This window comes from Microtus oregoni, unplaced genomic scaffold (assembly GCF_018167655.1).
Source record: "Microtus oregoni isolate MIOR12 unplaced genomic scaffold, Mior012 000047F_ref0000412, whole genome shotgun sequence".
NCBI classification, from domain to species: Eukaryota; Metazoa; Chordata; class Mammalia; order Rodentia; family Cricetidae; genus Microtus; species Microtus oregoni.
The window spans coordinates 2,200,635-2,222,610 of NW_024543221.1; the positions used below are offsets into that span (position 1 = coordinate 2,200,635).

The window sequence follows — 21,976 nt, forward strand, 5'->3', positions numbered from 1 at the left end:
AGTGAGTGGCACTATTAGAAGGTGTGGCTTTGTTGGAGCAGGTGTGACCTTGGAGGAAGTGTCACTGTTGGGGGTGGCCTTTGAGGTCTCAAGTGTGCTCAGGTCACACCCAGTGTCTCAGCCCACTTCTGTCACCAGCATATAAAGATGTAAAACTCTCAGCTCCTTCTCCAGGACAATGTCTGCCTGCATGCTGCCATGCCCCACCATGATGGTAATGGACATAACTGCTGAAGTGTAAGCCACCCCATTAAATGTTCCCTTTATAAGAGTTGCCATGGTCATGGTGTCTCTTCACAGCAACAGAAACCCTAACTAAGACAGCCACTTTCCACCATAACAAGTCAGTGTCTGTCCTTGCTGTTACTCATCAGTCTGCAATATGGTCCCAGAAAACAAGAGAGGGAAGCCATTCTCCCTTCTTTCCGTCCTACTTAAACCACTTATGATTGTCCCTTGTCAGAGACTTCTCTACCCCTATACTAGAGAGGTCTCCTCTTCCTGCACTGGTTTCCCTGGATAGGTTTTCTAGTAACAGAACCACCAATGGTTCCCTCAGAGCAAGGTTTGAATTTCCTCGACCTCACAGTGAGGCCCACAGCTCATGCTGACCATTTGTAAAGCTGTCTTCTGCACGGTAGAGAATCTACATCAACACACGCAAGTCTGTTCGACTGAGGTCCAGTGCTTAACGGAGACAACAACTTACTTTGGCCTCTTTCCTTTGTGAGGGTGGGAGTGAGTGTGCTGTGGGAACGTGGTGGTGGTGGTGGTGGTGGTGGTGGTGGTGGTGGTGGTGGTGGTGGTGGTGGTAATGGATTTTCATCTTAGTATTTAGGAAATGACTTCTCTAATTCAAAAACAAGTGTCTATTCCTAGGTAGTATATGAACCAGTGTAGTTTGGTTTTTGGTCTTTTGGTGTGTTTGTTTGCTTTGTTTTTACTCTTTGGGGGCCCACCATGTGGCTCCCAAATAAACACATAGAAACGTATTCTTACTTTTTTTGTTTGTTTGTTTGTTTTTTCCAGTCTCTCCCTGACTCCACAATTTTTAATTGATTTTTATTGTGCTCTACATTTTTCTCTGCCCCCTCCCTGCCTCTCCCCTCTTTGCTTCAACCCTCCCGCAAGGTCCCCATGCTCCCAATTTACTCAGGAGATCTTGTCTATTTCTTCTAAAAAATTTAATAAGTATGTACAAAAAGTGAGGTAAATAAGAAGTTTGCGAAATGGGTTTTTTTTTAAAAAAAAATAGAAATGCTAAGGCAGAAAACTGATCCCAGAGACTCTAATTTAGTAAATTAATTATGTAATCATCTTCAGTTTAAGAACCACTGAGCTCAGTGAAGAATTCTCTATACTCTGTTTTATTTTTGTAGGTTTGGTAATACTGACTGTTACCGCCGGGATTTTTCTTACATGATTGACAAGTAAGAAATATTTCTAACATAAGCATATTAATAACAGCTAGTAGGCTATAATAAGCTAGTGCTTAGTGGTTGAAATGCCACTGGGATGCATGTATTTGGCTTGATGGTTCCCAAATTTTAAAAAAGCTGGAGATATAACCCTTAACCTTCTCTGAAACATGTACAATCACACTTATTACTGTCCTTTCTGGTTCAATTCAATAAAAAAGGCAAGTATCACTTAGTCTCAAATCCCATATTGTTCCTTTTCTCGTAAGAAAGACAAATGAGAGTATCTGCACCTCACCTCACTTTCTACATGACTGTGTAAGAACCTAGTTAGAACGTGCAGTCTCTTGAGTTCACAGAGGAGAAGGATTCCATTAAAGGAATAAATTGAAATTAGGGAATTACTGGGGGGTTTAAAAATCCATTTTAGGGCCTAGAGAGATGCTTCAGTGAGCAAAGTTCCCCAAACCTATGGAAATCCAAGCCCAGTAATATCTATCTTAAATCCCAGGCACCTACAGAGTGAGATTGGGAAAGGAGAAACACTCAGTGGCAAAACAGCAAATGGACCCTGTTGCAAAGCTATATAGAAGGCATGGATCAATACCAGAAGTTGTCCCTTGACCTCTGTATGCATGTCATGGTATATATGCACCTGCATTCATACAAATGTGTACATATACACACATCATACATATACAATCAACAAGTCAATTAATTAATTAAAATGCACATCTAAAGGTAGGCATGTGGTCCAGTGGTAGAGTACCTGCCAGGCATGACAAAACACACACACACACACACACACAAGACAAGGGGTATACATCTATAATCCCAGCATTCACAAGGTGGAGTTTGAATGAGTTTGAAGACAGCCTGGGCATCATGAGACCTTGTCTTTAAGAACAAAATATGTTGTTTCTGACTCTTTCATTTAGTAACTGTGGTGATTTGAATGAGAATGTCCCCCATGGGTTCGTATATTGGAATAGTCACCAGCAAGTGGAGCTGTTTGGGAAGGAATAGGAGGTGTGTCCTTGTTGTAGGAGGTGTGCCACTGGGAGTGGCCTTCGAGGTGTCCAAAGCCCATACAAAACCCAGTGTCTCTCTTTCTGCCTGCTGCCTGTGGGTCAGGATGTAAAACTCTCAGTCACTGCTCCAGTGCCATGCCTGTCTGCTCCCCACCAAGATGATCATGGCCTAACCCTCTGAAGCTGTCAGCAAGCTCCCAATTAAATGTTTTTTTTTTTAAAAAAAAAAAAAGAGTCTTGCCTTGGGTGTAGTGTCTCTTCACAGCAGTAGAACGGTGACTAGGACAGTTATGTTTTGGGGAGCACGGCCCTGGACTAACACAGTGAATACAGATGACTAGGACAGTTACGTTCTGGGGAGCACGGCCCTGGACTAACACAGTGAATACAGACTTTCCAACCGTGTAACCTTCTCACAACTGAAACACGGTTTGCAATCTTGAGTAAGTTTCATACGATTTCTGAAAACGGTCCCACGTCTCCAAATGAAGGGCAGCGGCCTGTACCTGCTTGGCTGTTGGTTGACGTGAGACTGTATTCACAGAGGTAGCAAAGGATACGTAAAGTGCCAGTTTGTAGGAAGCACTTGGTAGTTTATCGTCCTGTTCTCTACTTGGCTTTTGTGACACCCACCCTAAATAAACTATGCTTTTAGTTTTTAAGTCAGAAGGGAGGAAGTGTAAGCAGGGATAATGACATGTGTCTTTTTTTTTTAAACAGGGAATTTCTGAGAGATAAACCACTCGAAAATAAGGTAAGAAAAGCATGCATTTTGTCAATGAGATAAATGGACACAAGAACTAAAGCATTTTTCTTTTTCTAGAAAGTAAGGTATGATGTGGAAAAATACGGCTGTCCTCAGAGGCTTGAATTCAATATGCCGTTTCAACCTGTGATACAGCTGTAAGTTTACACCCACTTTGGAAATTAATTTGTGTGCTAGAGAAATAGCTCAGTTGTTGAGAGTGCTGTTACATCAAGGGGCAAAGAGGCTGTCCTGGCAGAGTCCAGCCCATGTGAGGCTTTCACTCCCTTCTTCCAGAATAGTCATATGAGTGACTTTTTGCTTTGGCTGGGTCTCTCTGAATTCTAGGGAAACAAGTCTGAGTAGGGAGACCTATTAGTAAAATTATATTTAGGAGATGGGGAATAGTTGAAAGGGTACCATGGACCAAGAAGTTCATCTATGATAGAAATTAGTGATTATAAGCAGAAAGAGTCAATGTTTTGATATGTGAGTGGTGAGGGAGAGGATGACGAGGAGTGAGACAGATGTCAACAACACACCTGCATCTTCAAGCATCTGTACGGTGCACCGTGTGTCTTAGAGTTCCCGTTGCTGTGCTGAAACATCATGACCAAACGCAACTTGTTTCAGCACACAGTCTGTAGCCCGGCATCCGGAGAACTGACAGCAGAAACTCAAGTGGAGTACGAACCCGGAAGCAGGAGCTGATGCAGACCATTGCGAGTGATGCTTGCTGCCTTGTTCCTCATGACTTGCTCAGCCTGCTTTATCTATATCTATATCTATATCTATATCTATATCTAATCTATATCTATATACATACATACAATCCAGGATCACCAGCCCAGGGGCGGCGCTGCCCACAGTGAGCTGGGCCATCCTATATCCATCATTGATCAAGAAAATGTACCATAAGTGTGCGCACAAACCAATCTAGTTGTTGCATTTCCCCAGTTGAACCTCCCTCTTCCCAAATGGATGTAGTCTGTGTCAATTTAACATAAAAAAAAAAGGCGGGGGCTGTAGAACCGGAAAGATGGCGGAGGAAGGAGAAAGAAAAAAGATCCCTTTGGTTCCAGAAAATCTCCTGAAAAAGAGGAAGGCTTATCAGGCCCTCAAAGCCACCCAGGCAAAGCAGGCACTTTTGGCAAGGAGAGAGGGAAAATCAAAACAGTTCAGGTTTAAGCGACTGGAGTCATTCCTGCATGATTCCTGGCGGCAGAGGCGTGACATGGTGCGAGTCCGGCGACTAGAGGTGAAGCCTCGTGCACTGGAAGCGCCTGATAAACACTCCCTGGCCTTCGTCATGCGCTTTGAAAGGATAGAAGGAGTGAGTTCTCTGGTACAGAACACCATAGCAAAACTTCGCCTGAAGAAATTGTTCAGTGGTGTCTTCATCAATGTCACCTCTCAGACTGTAAGAATGCTGCGTACAGTGGAGCCTTATGTGACCTGGGGATTTCCAAATCTGAAATCTGTCCGGGAACTCATCTTGAAACGTGAACAAGCGAAGATTAACAATAAGACTGTCCCTCTAACCGACAACACGGTGATTGAGGAGCACCTGGGGAGATTTGGTGTCATTTGCCTGGAAGACCTCATCCATGAAATTGCCTTCCCGGGGAAGCATTTCCGGGCGATCTCTTCATTCTTGTGCCCATTCCACCTCTCTGTGGCCCGTCATGCTACCAAGAACAGAGTGGGGTTGCTCAAGGAGATGGGCTCTCCTGGCTATCGGGGTGAACGCATCAATCAGCTCATCGCCAGCTGAACTAAACTGGGACCAGGATTTCCAGAAGACAATGCATTGAAGTGTGCATTTGTTAATTAAAATTATCAATGTCTTCAAAGAAGACTATTTTCTGCCTTCAAAACCTGAAAGTGGTTGGCAGAAAGATAACAGGGTGTGATCATTGGAAACCTCAGCACAGCCCCGTTTCATGGAAAAGGAAGTTCTCCTGCTTCTGAATCAATGCAGGCCTTGGAGGAAAGAGTTGCCCTACTTTGTCCTGCCTGATATCTTGGTGTTTAATGTTGGGTGGGCAAATAATCCAAACATCCCTCCCACCCCTTCCAGTTCTCGGAAGGCCATGGTCCAGACCCAGGGGCATACTTGAGTCTGGAAAAAGAAAGTCTTGTTTCTTACTTGTATTGTGTTTTTGTCAGCACCGGTGTCTTTGTTTGTTGTTTGTTTAGAACAGGGTCTCACTGTGTAAATCCTGCTCACCTTAAACTCCATAGCAATCCTGCCTCATCCTCCTAATGCTGAGGTTATAGGTGTGTGCGCCCCCAGCCTGGGAACTTACACCTCAGACAGAAGTAGCGAAAGCTTTGCTTAGTCTGTGCTGTGAGGCCATTTTGCAACTCCAGTGTCAGCTTTGGTCAGGCTTGCCTGTCCCTGAGTCAGTGATGCCATTTGTACCCTGACCAGTTTAAGATGGGTTCTCTACGCTACCAAGACACACACGCTCCCACTGTGCTGGAACTCTGTGGTGGTGACACCCTCTTGGCACCGGGCCTCTTCTATGAGGATGCATATGAGTGAGCATTCTGTTGTAGAGGAGATTAAAGTTTAGCCTCGCTGCACTGGGCCTGGTAGGTAGCCCTTTAATCCCAGTGCTTGGGAGCAGAGGCAGTAGAGCTCCTCAGCTCGAGGACACACACAAACCAACCTCCTCCTCCTCAGCCTTTCCTTACAACCCACACAGGGCTTCACATTCTTAACAGCTCCTTCCCTTGGGCTTTCCTGGAACCTCACTGTGAAGCTGAGTTAGAAAGAGGAAAACATTTTAACAGTGCCTCAATGCATGCTGGTTACAAGGTCGGTGGGGCCCAGAATCTGCCAGAGGACATGTAACTCTGCTGCTGTAGAGCACTGGGAGATGAGGGAACACATGAAGTGCTCACCTACTATGTGAGGCCCTGAGATCTATGCTAAGGGAGCATGGCTTCCGTTTCTGGCCTACACGGTGGAGCTAGTATCTTCCCAAGTGTCTGCCTTGCTCAGAATTTAAAGCAAGTTTTTAAAATAAAAGATTATTTTAAGGTTTAAAAAAAAAAAAGGCCGGGCGGTGGTGGCGCACGCCTTTAATCCCAACACTCGGGAGGCAGAGGCAGGTGGATCTCTGTGAGTTTGAGACCAGCCTGGTCTACAAGAGCTAGTTCCAGGACAGGCTCCAAAACCACAGAGAAACCCTGTCTCGAAAAAAAAAAAAAAAAAAAAAAAAAAACAAACTAGCCAGCACAGCATAGGTGAACTGTCTAAAGCCTGTCTCTCCACTTAGGAAATAGTCTTTACTAATTAAGAACATTGTTCCTGGATGCCCCCCTCTGTCTTCCAGATCATCTCTCCCCTCTCTTTTAGAGTCCTCTGAGGAACACAGCACATAGAATGAAGGAGGTTTATTAGACTGGGTCATCCAGCAATGGCTGTCTTCAGAACGCAGAAGCCACACAGTCCAGGAGACAGAATAGCTCACTGTCTTGGTCTAGCACGCAGGCTCTGGAGGATGCCCAGAAAGCCGCTTGTCTTCAGTTCACATTGGAAGGTGGAAGAAGCTGAGTTCTGGCGTCAGCAAAGGAAGACTCTCACTAGTGGAGCAAACAAGGTCAACGAACACAACACCAAGACACAAGGGCAAAGAGACAAAAAGTAAAAGCTTGCCCTTGGACCTCCTGACATCTGGGCAACTGCTGGAAGATACTACCCACCTTCAGGGTGGTAACCAAGAAAATCCTTCACAGGCGTGCTTGGAGATTAACCTAAATTATTCCTTACAGGCGTGCCCAGAGGCTTGCCTCATGGATGAGTCTAGATCCTGGCAAGGTGGCATATCAATCATCACACCCTATCTACTAGATCATTGTGCAAAACAAAGGAACCAAAAGGACCCTCCTGGGCGAACAGCAGCCACTCCTACTCTTCCCATGCCTCTTTGTCTAGCTTTTATGCTCCCCTAAACACAGGTAATAAAAGACCTAGTTAACAGAACGGATCATCCCCAAGTTTAGAATATGAAGATCAGTAATGAGGTCTCTTAGATTCCCGAAGTCAAATTTCCACAGAAAAATTACCAACTTTTGGGAATTTAGCTGCCAATTAGTGACATCCCTGCCTTCTCAGATTTAATTAGAATTCTATTACACACCCATGAAAATTTATTAAAATGAGCAAGCTCGAGTAAGCAAGTCCTTCTGTCACAATGAAACAAACCCAGACAGAGCTAGTTCCAGGACAGGCTCCAAAGCCACAGAGAAACCCTGTCTCAAAAAAACAAAACAAACAAAAAACAAACAAACAAACAAACAAAAAAAAACCCAGGGATGGCTCACGCAATGCATGCTTGTGACACAGGGTGGCACTGTGGCTCTTTGCACTAACTGTCCTGACGTCCCTGAGATCTTTTTGTCCTTGAGCAAAATAGAATTTGTACCTAATTCTAAAAAGGAAGGAAGGAATGAAGAAAAAAGAAAGAAAACAACGTTTATTTGGGGGGAAGGGAGGTCAGCTGTCAGGACCAGCTCCCTCCCTTTTACTTAGTGGTTCCAGGGATCAAACTCAGATCATCAGACTCTGCTGCAAGTGCCTTTGCTTGACCAGCTACCTCACCTCATCAGCGCCCAATTCTTAGGAAATCAAGAATTCTACCACTTACACAAGCTATAATCAAACTCCTGCTTCCACCAAAGCTGCTAGCTTTTGAGCTTGGCTCCCCCTGAGGGCCCTTGCACTCTTGTGTTGCAAGGGGTGCACAGCACCCATGCGAGTTTTTAATCTTTCTGTGGCTCTCCCTAGCCCAGACACCAAGCAGCTGCTCTCCAGCACGCCTGTTTGGGAACTGAGATCTGAAGCTCTTCATGGATTCTCAAAATTAGGAAACACAGAAACAAGAATGGCTTCCCAAGTACTGCGTCTATGTGTCGGCCCCACACCCCCATACACCCTCCACCCCACCCCACGCACACTTCGTGAGAATGGGAGAAAAACCGATTGGGCTAGCCAGTGTAGGGTAGCAGCAAACTTTAACCAACCTGAAAATCAGACTCCATAGCTTTGAAGTGAAGCCGAGAGCTGGTCAAGAAACAAAGAGACATTGTCAAGGACCTAGTAGTTTTCTGTAAATCAACAGACAGCTGACAAATGATGAACTGTATTTATTTTTTATTGATTTTTATTGAGCTCTACATTTTTCTCTGCTCCCCTCCCTGTCTCTCCCCTCCCCTTCAGCCCTCTCCCAAGGTCCCCAAGCTTCCAATTTACTCAGGAGATCTTGCCTTTGTCTACTTCCCATGTAGATTAGATCCATGTATGTCTCTCTTAGGGTCCTCATTGTTGCCTAGATTCTTTGGGATTGTGATTTGTGGGCTGGTTTTCTTTGCTTTATGTTTAAAAACCACTTATGAGTGAGTACATGTGATAATTGTCTTTCTAGGTCTGGGTTACCTCACTCAAAATGATGTTTTCTTGATCCACCCACTTGCCTGCAAATTTCAAGATGTTGTTGTTATTTTTCTGTTGTGTAATACTCCATTGTGTAAATGTACCACATTTTCCTTATCCATTCTTCAGCTGGGGGGCGGCATTTAGGTTGTTTCCAGGATGAACTGTATTTTAAAAGCAGGGTTACATTCATTGCAAGAGGCAGCAGCTTAGAAGCAAGAACAGGACCCAAAAGCGAGTCTCCAGGGAAATTTCCATCCAATGAGTATATGGGACAATTTCATTCAGAAACATGAGCATAAGGAGGGGTGGAAAGTTAGCAGGAGCCTCTAAGCCCAGTAGCTGGGAGGTGGATGCAGGGTCTAAGGAGTTCAAGGCCATCCTCAGCTATGTAGTGGGTCTGAGGTCAGTCATCCTGAGCTATGAGACTCTGTCTCAAAAAAAAAAAAAGAAAAAAGAGGGAAAAATAGGGAGAGAAGGAGGGAGATGGGAAAGTGGGAAGAAAGAAGTTGGGAGAGGGGAGCAATAACTGGTGGAGAAGGAAGCTATATAACCATTTGTGTGGTCCCAAGTTCTACAATGCTAAGGTATAAATCTTTTGATGATAAGTTTATCTTTGCTCTTGAGTGTTTATTTTTTTATGATAGAGAAAATTTATAAAGTAACAGATAAACTTTTTAAACTCCATGGGTCTAAGGGAACTCCTCTCAGCTTGGTGGGGCTAGTATGTCCTGTCCGAGCATCACAAGGGGGTAACCTGTCCCTGGAGGACAGTGACTGTTTCCTGCTGCCATGGAGATGACTGTCTCCCAGCCCCACCTCAGCTCTCCCAGCTGCAGACCCGAGATTCAGCCCATCTTCCAGCTGCTCCCTCCTGGGAAGTCAGCAGCGGTTCCACCTTTCGCTCCAGGAACTCCATGGCTTCCTCTCCACCACATGAAACGTGGTTTCATGATACCAAAAGATCCTCGGCCTGTCCTTCCACCCATCTCATTCTTCTGTCTTTCTCCGCGTTACCAGGGCCCCATCGCATTAATATATGGCAATGAGGGAAAGTTGTGGTTCCAATTTTTCTTCTCTTTACTGTTAGGTTTTCATTTTGAATGATATCTGCTGTCTGGGGCTGCACATGGTGGTTTACGCCTGTAATTTTAGCACTTGGGAGGCAGAAACACAGTATTTCAATCAGTTGGGGACAATGACACAGCCATTAGATACAATTATATCACAGATAAATACTTGTAAGAGTTGGTGAGTTCCAGTAATTTCCCTAGGATCACAAAGTTAATTAGTGATAAAGACAAGATTTGACCACTGTGAATGACAAGGCGTGTGTGTGTGTGTGTGTGTGTGAGAGAGAGAGAGAGAGAGAGAGAGAGAGAGAGAGAGAGAGAGAAAACAAGCGCCAGGAGTTCAAGGGTCCTTCACTACACAGTAAGCTTGAGGCCCTCCTGAGCTATATGAGAGCCTATCTCAAAAAATAAGCAAACAAAAAGGATTTAAACCTAAGCCATCTGACTTTCAAACTGCCAGCCCTCTATTAGACACTAAACTGATACTTTTGTGTTTGTTGTTTCAGGTTTAATGAACATGGCTTTGTTCAAATAATCCAAGCAAATTTTATCGTGTGGGAAATCCATGGCAGGGATGACTATACCTTTAATAATACTATGAAGCAGGTATGACCAGAACTTAGCATGCAATTAAACACATTCTTTTGATTTTTAATTTATATGTAAATTATCTAAGGGAAGTGAAACCAAATCAAGATAAGTAAAAGAGAGAATATCAACTCTATATTAAAGTCAATGACTACTGAAGTTCATCTCTGGGGGAAAAAAAAAGATGTCTTATAAAACAGGCAGAAGAAAGGTCAAAAAAATAAAATAATGTAACAGCCAGGATGATGCAATTATATATGAGTATTTTCTTACTAAGTCAAATGGGCAAACTGAGTTCAAGGCCAGCCTGATTTACAGACAGAGAAGTTCCAGGACAGCCAGTGTTACACAGAGAAACCCTGTGTAATCAGGAAGTTTTTCTCCCACCCACCAGTTCTCGAATAATCATGCAGAGACTTATAAATGTTTGGTCAATGGCTCAGGCTTATTACTAGTTAGTGCTTACATTTAAATTAACCCGTATTTCTTATCTATGCTTTGACATGAGGTTTGTGGTTTGTTACCTCATTTTCTACATGTCTTGCTTCCTCGGCAGTTGGGAGGTGTCTCCAGACTCTGCCCTTCTCCTGTATCTCTGCTTGGATTTCTGCCTGGCTGTATCCTGCCTTGCCATAGGCCAAAGCAGCTTTACTTATCAACCAATGAGAGCAACACATATTCACAACATACAGAAAGACATCCTACAGCGACCCTGTCTCATAAAAAACAAACAAATAAACAAACAAGATTCCTAGCATCACAATACAAATAATCAGACTTTGATCAAATCCATCCTTGTGAACAATAGAGACCTTGGATAACACAGCTTCTAGAATCAAATGTAAGTTCAGACATCACAGCTCACCCACAGCCCTCTTGCCAATCCTGCTCCTCCTTATTTGTCCTCACAAAACTGACACACTGTCATGCTGAACCCTTTGCTTCTTCCTCTCTGTCAATACCAGTTTTCTTCCCTTCTTTGTCTTTCCAGCTTAAGCTCCCTAGTTTATTCTGTTACTAGCTCTCTTCCCCAGGTGTAATTCCAGCACACTGTCATGGCAACTGTAAATGCGCATCTTTCTTTTGCCCTGCCCATGCCTGTAGCTAAGCAGCCGGCCATACACAGAGAACATATATGACAATGCCTGAAACTAGGATAGCTGGATACTCTGACTAAAAGAAATTTCAATACAATAACTGACCATGTAAAACCAGTCTGTGAAGCTGTGCACCATTCTTACACGGCTGGACTCCTCAGGGAGAGTCAGGCCCTCATGAGCTCGGCTTCTTCAATACCTGGGCCTCTGCAGGTCCTGAAAGGCACGGGGGACCCAGACCACGAATGCTGTGACCCCCTTTTGTGGCTGGCCACTGCAGGTCTGGGCAGTCCCTGGGAAGTCCTGCTGGGGAAGCTGTATCCCCCTCTTCCACAGCTGAACTTCTCAGGTGTGGAAGGGAATGGGGAGTCTGACCAGGGTTTCATTACCATCTTTGAATAGTGTATTTAAAGATTATATCCCCTCCACAGCACATAAATGATTTACTTCATATAAGACACTTGATAAGGGAAAGATAGTACTGGGTAAAGTGATAACCACACACACACACACACACACACACACACACACAGAGAGAGAGAGAGAGAGAGAGAGAGAGAGAGAGGGCTCTGTGGTTAAGAGTGTTGGTTGCTCTAGCAGAGGATTTGAGGTTCAGTTCCCAGCTCCCACATGGTAACTCACACACACTTGTGACTCCAGTCTCAGGGGATCTGATCCCTTCTTCTGACCACTGTAGGCACTGCATACACATGATACACAGACATACATTCAGGCAAACACTAATACTCATTTTTTAAAAAAGTAAAATGAAACTCTCACCTAACATAATGCAGACAGCAAATGGATCTATAGCCTAAATTTAAGACCCCAAACTATAAACTCTTAGAAGAAAATGAATGGTAAAAATCATCCCAACACTGCCATCCAGACTGAGGAAGACCCAGAAACTCTGGGGCCACGTGAGCCATGGCCATGGCTGCATCGGTAAACACCGCAAGCATCCGGGAGGACGCGGGAACACTAGAGGCATGCATCATCACAGGATCAACTTTGACAAATATCATCCAGGTTACTTCGGGAAAGTTGGGATGAGGCATTACCACTTAAAGAGGAACCAGAGCTTCTGCCCGACTGTCAACCTGGATAAGCTGTGGACGCTGGTCAGTGAGCAGACCCGGGTCAACGCTGCCAAGAACAAGACTGGAGTTGCTCCCATCATTGATGTCGTGCAATCGGGCTACTACAAAGTTCTGGGGAAGGGAAAGCTCCCTAAGAAGCCTGTCATCGTGAAAGCCAAATTTTTCAGCAGAAGAGCTGAAGAGAAGATAAAGGGTGTTGGAGGTGCCTGTGTTCTGGTGGCTTAAAGCCACTCAAGGAGGCCAATTAAATGCTAACACTTTCCAAGTGAAAAAAAAATCATCCCAACATTGGTTTGGGCAATGATTTATTGGCTATGATTCAAGTTACAGATGAAAGAATGAGAGAGGACAGGAAAAGAAGAGGGGGAGGAAGAGAATGGAAGAAAAGAGGGGAAGAGGGAAATGGAAAGGAAAGAAATGGGAGACAAAAGAAGAGAAGAAGGGCAGAAAAGAGGGGAGAGAAGGAGAAGGGAAGGGATGACAAAGTGGATGCTATGAAAATCTAAAAACTGTGTGTATCAAAAGACACAAGAGCTGGGCAGTGGAGGCTCACGCCTTTAATTCCAGCACTCGGAAGGCAGAGGCAGGCAGATCTCTGTGAGTTCGAGGCCAGCCTGGTCTATAAGAGCTAGTTCCAGGAGAGCTTGGACTGTTACACAGAGAAACCCTGTCTCAAAAAATAAAAAAAGAAAGAAACAAAGAAGAAAAAAGACACAAGAGTAGAAAGACAGTCCATGGAATGGAACAAAGTATTTTCAGATCATATATTTGATAAGGAAAATGTCTAGAACATACAGAAAACTTCCATAATTCAACAACAAAACAACCCAATTAAAGGTTGGGGGCAAAGGACTTGAACAGACATTTCAATGAAAATGTACAAATGTCTAGTTGACATTTGAGAACATTCAGGAAACCTAAATTAAATCTACAGTGAGATACTATTTCACATACACTAGGATAAAAACAAAGGCTAAGCATTAGCAATGGAGGAGAAACGGGGACATACTCGTTTTTGGGGTGTGAAGGGCACCTCCATGCTGGGAAGAAAAAAGCAGCATGGGAGAAATTTAAAGCACAATTGCCAGTTCTCCTCACCCATGCCTGTTCGCTCAAAAGAGTGGAAAGAATGTTCTTCAGGATGGATTTGTACACTCACGATCACAGAGCTACCTACAATAGCCAAGGCTGTAAGAAAAGGAAGAGAGGGTAATCTTGTTTAAAAGCGATCAAATGTAGTCCTCATTGTCCGCTATGTTCAGCGAGTCCGGTTTTATCCCAGGCTTTTTCAGACCCAGGCCAGCTGGCCTTGGTGAGTTCCCGATAGAACATCCCCAATGAGGACTACTGAGAACTCAAGAACAATGGCAGTGGGTTTTTGATCCTGCTGCACATACTGGCTTTGTGGGAGCCTAGGCAGTTTGGATACTCACCTTACTAGACCTGGATGGGTGATCCTTGGACTTCCCACAGGTCAGGGAACCCTGATAGCTCTTTGGGCTGACGAGGGAGGGGAACTTGATTGGGGGAGGGGGAGGGAAATGGGAGGCGGTGGCAGGGAAGAGACAGAAATCTTTAATAAATAAACGGAAAAAAAATTTTAAAAAAAGCGATCAAATGGTGTATCACATGATGTTCATGGATGAGACTGTAGTACGTGGGGATGCACTGCCAGCGAGGAAACTGAAGAACTGGGAGGATGATGCCTAGACAAGCCAGGACAATGGTTATCTGCAGGAAACGGGAAGCTGTGGAGACTTTCAGAGAAGCTAAGAGCTTGTAGGGCTCCAGGAAACATTTAAAATCAGGAGTAGTAGGGTTTTTGTTGTTGAGTGTATTTGTTTGGGCATCTGTGTTTTGTTTTGTTTTGTTTTCGGGCTTAAAATAAAAGGAAGGGATTTGTGCTATGGAAAATAGTCTGACAGTTCTTCATAAAATTCCACCAAAATTCTCCCGTGCCCTAGCAACTCTAGCTTCACAGGTGGCTCAGCAGATGCAGGAGCTTTCCCTCAAGCCTGACAACCTGAGCTCAGTCTTCCCAGGACCCATGCAGTGGAAGGAAGGAGTCCACAAGTTGTTTGTCTTCTGGCATCCACATTCACCCTACAGCATGCACTTGCACACATGAACACACACACACACACACACACACACACACAAATGTAATTTTTAAAAAATAATTAAAAGCAAGGAATAAGATACTTATATACCAATATCAATGTTCCATGAGAATTCTGCATGGTAACAAAAAAAAATGAAACCATCAACAGAGGAACCAATGATTAAAATGCATTCTGTGATTCCAGGGGGATGTGACCTAGCTGTAAAAAGAAAGGGGATTCTCACATTATACCTGGATGGACTACAAGGGCATTGTGCTAAACGAAACAAAGCTAATTGCAGGCAAATACTGAACTACTACACTTGTAAATATTAGTTCACTTAAAAAAAAATCTTAGCAGAAAGTAGAATTTGGTTGCCAGGGGCTACAGGGAGAAAGGAGTGAAGATTTGTTCAACTCGTTGCTGGCAGTGGGTGTGGTTACACACTATGAATGAACTTGATGCCACTAAATTGAATGTTTTCAGTGTTTAAAACTGAATTTGTTTTTTTTTTTTTATTAAACTTTTTTTTTACTTATTTATTTAACTTTATTATGTTTGTTGGTGTGAAGGTGTCAGATCTCATGGAACTGCATTTTCAGACAGTTGTGAGCTGCCATGTGGGTGCTGGGAATCGAACCCGGGTCCTCTGGAAGAGCAGTCAGTGCTCTTAACCGCTGAGCCATCTCTCCAGCCCCTGAATTTGTTTTTAAGTAGTGAAAAAACTGAAGGAAACAGAAACAGTCATTAAAAGTCTCCCAATCAAAAAAAGCCCAGGACCAGATGGCTTCAGCGCAGAACTCTACCAGAACTTCAAAGAAGAGCTAATACCAATACTACTCAAAGTATTCCACACAATAGAAACAGAAGGAACATTGCCAAACTCCTTTTACAAGGCAACAGTTATCCTGATACCCAAATCACACAAATATAAAACAAAGATGGGGAATTATGGGCCAATCTCCCTCATGAACATTGATGCAAAAATACCCAATAAAATACTGACAAACCGAATCCAAGAACACATCAAAAAAAAAATCATCCACCATGATCAAGTAAGCTTCATCCCAGAGATGCAGCATTGGTTCAACATATGGAAATCTGTCAATGTAATCCACTATATAAACATATGGAAATCTGTCAATGTGATCCACTATATAAACATGTGGAAATCTGTCAATGAGATCCACTATATAAACATATGGAAATCTGTCAATGTGATCCACTATATAAACATATGGAAATCTGATGTGGGAGTGATTTCTTATTAATAAAGAAACTGCCTAGACCCATTTGATAGGCCAACCCTTAGGTAGGCGGAGTAAACAGAATGGAATGCTGGGAGAAAGAAGCTGAGTCAGGGAGTCGCCATGATTCTCCCACTCCAGACAGACGCAGGTTAAGATCATTCCTGGTAAGCCAGCTCGTGGGCTACACAGATTAATAGAAATGGGTTAGATCAATATGTAAAAGCTAGCCAATAAGAAACTGAAACTAATGGGTCAGGCAGTGTTTAAAAGAATACAGTTTCCGTGTAATTATTTTGGGTAAAGCTAGCCGGGTGGCGGGACACAGCCCGCTGCTCCATAATACAACAGAATGGCGCCCGACGTGATGGACTAAATCCACTTAAAAACCTGAGAAGGCTTAAAAATAAGGGAGAGAGACTTTAACACAGATTTTTGCTGTTTGTTGGTGGCGTGCTGTAGAGAGATTTCCTGATTCGGCAACAGCAGCAGAAAAAAAAGCTGCGTCATTTTAAAGTGCGGCTTCTTGGGACTGTGCCGCCAATGCAAACTCTGGCTTTAAAGCATTTCAATGGATTTTATGGGACTGGATGTTTGTGTTCCCGCTTGGGATCGGAAGGAGAGTGCTCTCAGCGCTCCCCGCCTGCACCTGGGCAGATGGCAGAATCAGGCTTAGGCAGGCGGAAGAGCATGGTGAAAGAGACGTGTTTTCAGACTGCGCAGTGCTCTGCGTGTCAGATTTGGTTGTAACTTGGATAAAAAGAGTTTCTGTGCTGCATGCTCAGTCTCAAAATTAAACTACTGAGTGCGGCTCCAATGAGGACTTGCTGTGTGCCTGGAACTGTGCACAGCTCAGGGGCACCAAATGGATCTGAGGCAGGAGCTGCTTGGCTCTGCCATGATGAACTGTGCTGGTCTCAGGCAGGAACTACCGTAATTACCATAAAAACAGCTTAGTTAAGGTTTAGACTGGGCAGGAAACAGGCTGTACCTTATTACCGTATTACCTGTACATGGTTCAACTTAAGTTTTTAAGAACTGCTTAACATTTTAAGAAATGCTCCTGGATAGTAAAAAAATGTTAGAGATTCACAATAAAACAGATTCAGACATAAAATACCACACTGTTGGATAAATATACGTAGGCTTGAGAGAGAGAAGAAAAATAATATAGAAAATAAAGTTAATGGTTTAAAAAAAAAAAGGTAAAGTCTTTAAAGAGACAGAGTACAGATAGTTAAGAGATTAAAAGAAATAAAGAAAAATAAGCCATGTAAAAATGGAAAATTCACAGAGAGTCTGGATTATGTACATTGTGCTTTCTTTAAAATTTTTGACTATAAAGGAGCTAAGTACAGAGAGACATTTCATTACATGGGCTGCTAAGCTAAACCAGAATGGATATAAGGGTATTACGATTTCAAAATTTGGGTTTAAGAATATGATGCTTTGGAGAGGGTCTTCTTTTGTTTTCACAGAGGACCAGACCCTATGGATTGCATCTATCCCGATATGGTATGATAGACCACGACCTCCTGAAAAGTTCCTGTGAACACCCTCAAGAAATTACTTCACTCAACTGCCAACTGAGATAAACCTGGCACACAGGTTACACCCTAAATGATCTGATTAACAGCGCCCCCATTCAGCAGGAAGCAGTTTGGAGAGAAAAAAACTGCGCCCATGTTCCCAAAATATTGTTTATAAATGTTCTTTTACATTTAAAGGGGGAAATGATATAGGTATGAATAATTTGCATTGGTATGGATTTTAAGGTCAATTTTGTTATATGTATATGTATTTCTGATCTTGATTAAGGTATTGTGATTGTGTAGTTCATTTTTAAAATGTAATGTATAATTAAGAAATATAGGTTAATGGTTAATCATCAATAATAGTCAAGCTTGTAGTCATGTTAGTTAGGTTTTCTAGATATATAGAGATACATTTCAGTTAGATAGACATTCTTCATATCTTTCAAAGACTGCAGAATATGGCATTTAATGTTTTAATAACTTAGGACTTTTCATGACAATGAGACATATCTGCTCCTGGTGGCACCAATCTACTTCGAGAGGAAGATGGGCATCAAAGAGGATCCTTATGGAGTTTGACAGCCATTTGGGCAAGAAACTGCTCTTGCCTGGACTGTTGCATAAAATGGACACAGAGACCCCGCAGAGAGAGGACTGCTGAACTTGCCTAAAGGTGATACGGTCTTGTGGGGTTCATAACTCATGAAAGAGTCTGCGAGACATTCTGCAGGACACAACAGATAGTGACTGAACTGTCTTTGAAATTCCCTGCTTCATGGAAATGTCTGCTGGATACTATGGGCCTGAAGGCTGAAGATGGATGCCCCAACCGTACAAAAGAACTTTGGGTGACTGTCCAGGCAGCGAGATGTCTCTGTCATTTCTAGAGTTTTCTTATTTCTTGTTTACTTAGGTAGTATTATATCCTTCTGAAGTCCTTGATGGAGTTGAAGAATGAATAGACAGTTATAGTTTTCCTTAGTTATGATAAAAGATAAAATAGATATAAATATTGTAACTTTAATTCTTGCTTGATGACTGTTTTGCTATATGTAATTTTACTATGTTAAAGTTAAAGCCTTTCTTTTTTGTTTAAACAGAAAAAGGGGAAATGATGTGGGAGTGATTTCTTATTAATAAAGAAACTGCCTAGACCCATTTGATAGGCCAACCCTTAGGTAGGCGGAGTAAACAGAATGGAATGCTGGGAGAAAGAAGCTGAGTCAGGGAGTCGCCATGATTCTCCCACTCCAGACAGACGCAGGTTAAGATCATTCCTGGTAAGCCAGCTCGTGGGCTACACAGATTAATAGAAATGGGTTAGATCAATATGTAAAAGCTAGCCAATAAGAAACTGAAACTAATGGGTCAGGCAGTGTTTAAAAGAATACAGTTTCCGTGTAATTATTTTGGGTAAAGCTAGCCGGGTGGCGGGACACAGCCCGCCGCTCCGTAACACAACAGAAATCTGTCAATGAGATCCACTATATAAACATATGGAAATCTGTCAATGTGATCCACTATATAAACATATGGAAGTCTGTCAATGTGATCCACTATATAAACATATGGAAATCTGTCAATGTAATCCACTATATAAACATATGGAAATCTGTCAATGTAATCCACTATATAAACATATGGAAATCTGTCAATGTAATCCACTATATAAACAAACTGAAAGGAAAAAAACCCATCATTTCATTAGATGCTGAAAAAGACTTTGACAAAAATCCAACACCCCTTCATTATAAAGCTCTTGGAGAGATCAGGGACCCAAGGAACATACCCAAACATAATAAAAAGCAATTTATAGCAAGCCAACAGCCAACATTAAACTAAATGGAAAGAAACTCAAATCAATTCCACTAAAATCAAGAACAAGACAAGGCTGTCCAATCTATCCATATCTATTCAATATTATACACAAAGTTCTAGCTAGAGAATTAAGACAACAAAAGGAGATCAAGGGGATATAAATTGGAAAGGAAGAAGTCAAATTATCACTTTTTACAGATGATATGATAGTATACATAAGTGACCCCCAAAACTCTACCCAGGAACTCCTACAACTAATAAACCCCTTCAGTAATGTGACAAGATTAACTCAAAAAAACCAATAGCCCTCTGATACACAAATGATAAATGGACCAAGATGATCTGGGATTCTCCCCTGTATGCTGTGACTACCATTGGTTAATAAAGAAACTGTCTTGAGCCTGTGATAGGGTAGAATGGAGCTAGGTGGGGAAAACTAAGCTGAATGCTGGGAGAAAGGAGGAAGAGTCAGTGAGATGCCATGTAGCCCCGCCAGAGACAGACATGCCAAAACTTTGCCAGTAAGTCACAGCCACATGGCAATACACAGATTAATAGAAATGGGTTAAATTAATATGTAAGAGTTAGCTAATAAGAAGCTAGAGCTAGGGCCGGGCAGTGGTGGCGCACGCCTTTAATCCCAGCACTTGGGAGGCAGAGGCAGGCGGATCTCTGTGAGTTAGAGACCAGCCTGGTCTACAAAGAGTTAGTTCCAGGACAGGCTCCAAAACCACAGAGAAACCCTGTCTCGAAAAACAAACAAACAAACAAAAAAAAAAGAAGCTAGAGCTAATGGGCCAAGCAGTGATTTAGTTTATACAGTTTCTGTGTGGTTATTTTGGGAGTCTAGGCAGCTAGGAAATAAACAAGCAGCCTCCTACAACACCAAGAAAGAAATAGAGAAGCATCATCCTTTCTTTTTTACAATAGGCAAACAAGTGAAAGACCTGTATGACAAGAACTTTAAGTCTCTAAAGAAATTGAAGAAGAAATCAGAAAATGGGAAGATCTCCCATGCTCTTGGATAGGTAGGACCAACATAATAAAAATGTCAATCTTAACAAAAGCAATCTACAGATTTGGTGCAATCCCCATCAAAATCTCAACACAATTCTTCACAGACCTTAAAACAGAGTTACTCAACTTCATATGGAAAAACAAAAAGCCCAGACTAGCTAGAACAATCCTGTACAATAAAGGAACTTCTAAAGGCATCACCATCTCTGACCTCAAACTCTATTATAGAGCTATAGTAATAAAAACAGCTACGTGTTGGCATAAAAACAGACACATGGATAAATGGAATTAAATTGAAGACACTGACATTAATACATGCACATATGAATACCTGATTTTTGACAAAGAAGCCAAAAAGATAAAATGGGAAAAAGGAAAACCTCTTTAACAAATGGTGCTGATATAACTGGATGTCAACAGGTAGAAGACTGCAAATAGATCCGTGTCTATTGCCTTGCACAAAACTCAAGTCCAAGTGGATCAAGGAACTCAACATAAAGGCAGTTACAGTGAATCCAATAGAAGAAAAAGTGGGAAGTAGCCTTGAATACATTGGCACAGAAGACCACATCCTAAATAGAACGCCAGTAGCACATACCCTGAGACCTCCTGTCTTCTGTAAGGTAAAGGACACAGTAAACAAGACAAAACTACAGCCTACAAAGTGGGAAAAGATCTTCACCAACCCCACATCTGACAGAGGGCTGATTTCCAAAATATATTTTAAAAACTTAAGAAACTAGACAACAAAATACCAAATAATCCAATTTTAAAATGTAATGGAGAGCTAAAGGGAGAATTTTCAACAGAAGAAACTCAAATGGCTGAAAGACATTTAAGGAATTGCTCAATATCCTTAATCATGGGGGAAATGCAAATTAAAATGACTCTGAGATATCATTTTATACCTGTCAGATTGGCTAAGATCAAAAATACTGAAGACAACTCATGCTGGAGAGGGTGTGGAGTCAGGGGAACACTTCTCCACTGCTGGTGGGAGTGCATTCTTATACAGCCACTCTGGAAATCAATATGGTGGTTTCTTAGAAAAGGGAATACCTCAAGACCCAGCGATATCACTCTTGAGCATGTACCCAAAGGATGCTCAATCATACCACAGGGACACTTGTTCAACAATGTTCATAGCAGCATTATTCATAATAGCCAGAACCTGGAAACGAAACAACCTAGATGCCCCTCCACTGAAGAATGGATAAAGAAAATGTGATACATTTACACAGTGGAGTATTACTCAGCTCTAAAAAAAAAAAAGTCATCGTGAAATCTGCAGGCAAATGGATGGAACTAGAAGAAACCATCCCGAGTGATGTAACCCAGACCCAGAAAGACAAACACAGTATGTACTCACTCATAAGCGGATAGAAGATATAAAGCAAAGCAAAGGATAACCTGACTATGATCCATAGCTCCAGAGAATTGGGAGTGTAGGGGGCAGAGGGGAGGGTGGAGGGAGAAAAGAGAGGAAGGAATGGGAGTGGGAAAAATATATAGTTCAATAGAAACAATAAAAATATTATATAGCATCGTGGAGACAGAGAGATTCTCAGAAAGGATTTAAGATAAAGTAAAAGAGAAGTTACCATCAAAAACAGAAAAGTGGATATGAATTTGTATATATTTGTACTAAGACGTAGAAAAACTGCCAATGAATTTCAAGGAAATCTGTGTGTATTACTACAATACAATGTTTTTAATTCACATTTTTACATTAAAGACTATTTTCAACTTTAAATATTTTTAA

The 21,976-nt window shown here is 42.3% G+C and overlaps 3 protein-coding genes across 3 annotated transcripts in view; all 3 read left to right on the forward strand.

Annotated features, from left to right (window-relative positions):
* Positions 1-21,976, forward strand: part of Catspere (catsper channel auxiliary subunit epsilon) — a 90,781-nt gene that overhangs the window by 58,311 nt on the left and 10,494 nt on the right. Inside the window, exons 13-16 of the mRNA XM_041635242.1 lie at positions 1,380-1,430; positions 3,170-3,203; positions 3,273-3,352; positions 10,217-10,316. Of these exons, the coding sequence (XP_041491176.1) occupies positions 1,380-1,430; positions 3,170-3,203; positions 3,273-3,352; positions 10,217-10,316 (265 nt within the window). The remainder of the gene's footprint in view (positions 1-1,379; positions 1,431-3,169; positions 3,204-3,272; positions 3,353-10,216; positions 10,317-21,976) is intronic.
* Positions 4,233-5,004, forward strand: LOC121435886 (60S ribosomal protein L7-like 1). The gene has a single exon (XM_041635435.1). The coding sequence runs from the start codon at positions 4,234-4,236 to the stop codon at positions 4,966-4,968; it is 735 nt and encodes a 244-aa protein (XP_041491369.1). The 5' UTR covers position 4,233; the 3' UTR covers positions 4,969-5,004.
* Positions 12,253-12,720, forward strand: LOC121435907 (60S ribosomal protein L27a-like). The gene has a single exon (XM_041635464.1). It carries the CDS (start codon positions 12,253-12,255, stop codon positions 12,718-12,720), a length of 468 nt encoding a protein of 155 aa, XP_041491398.1.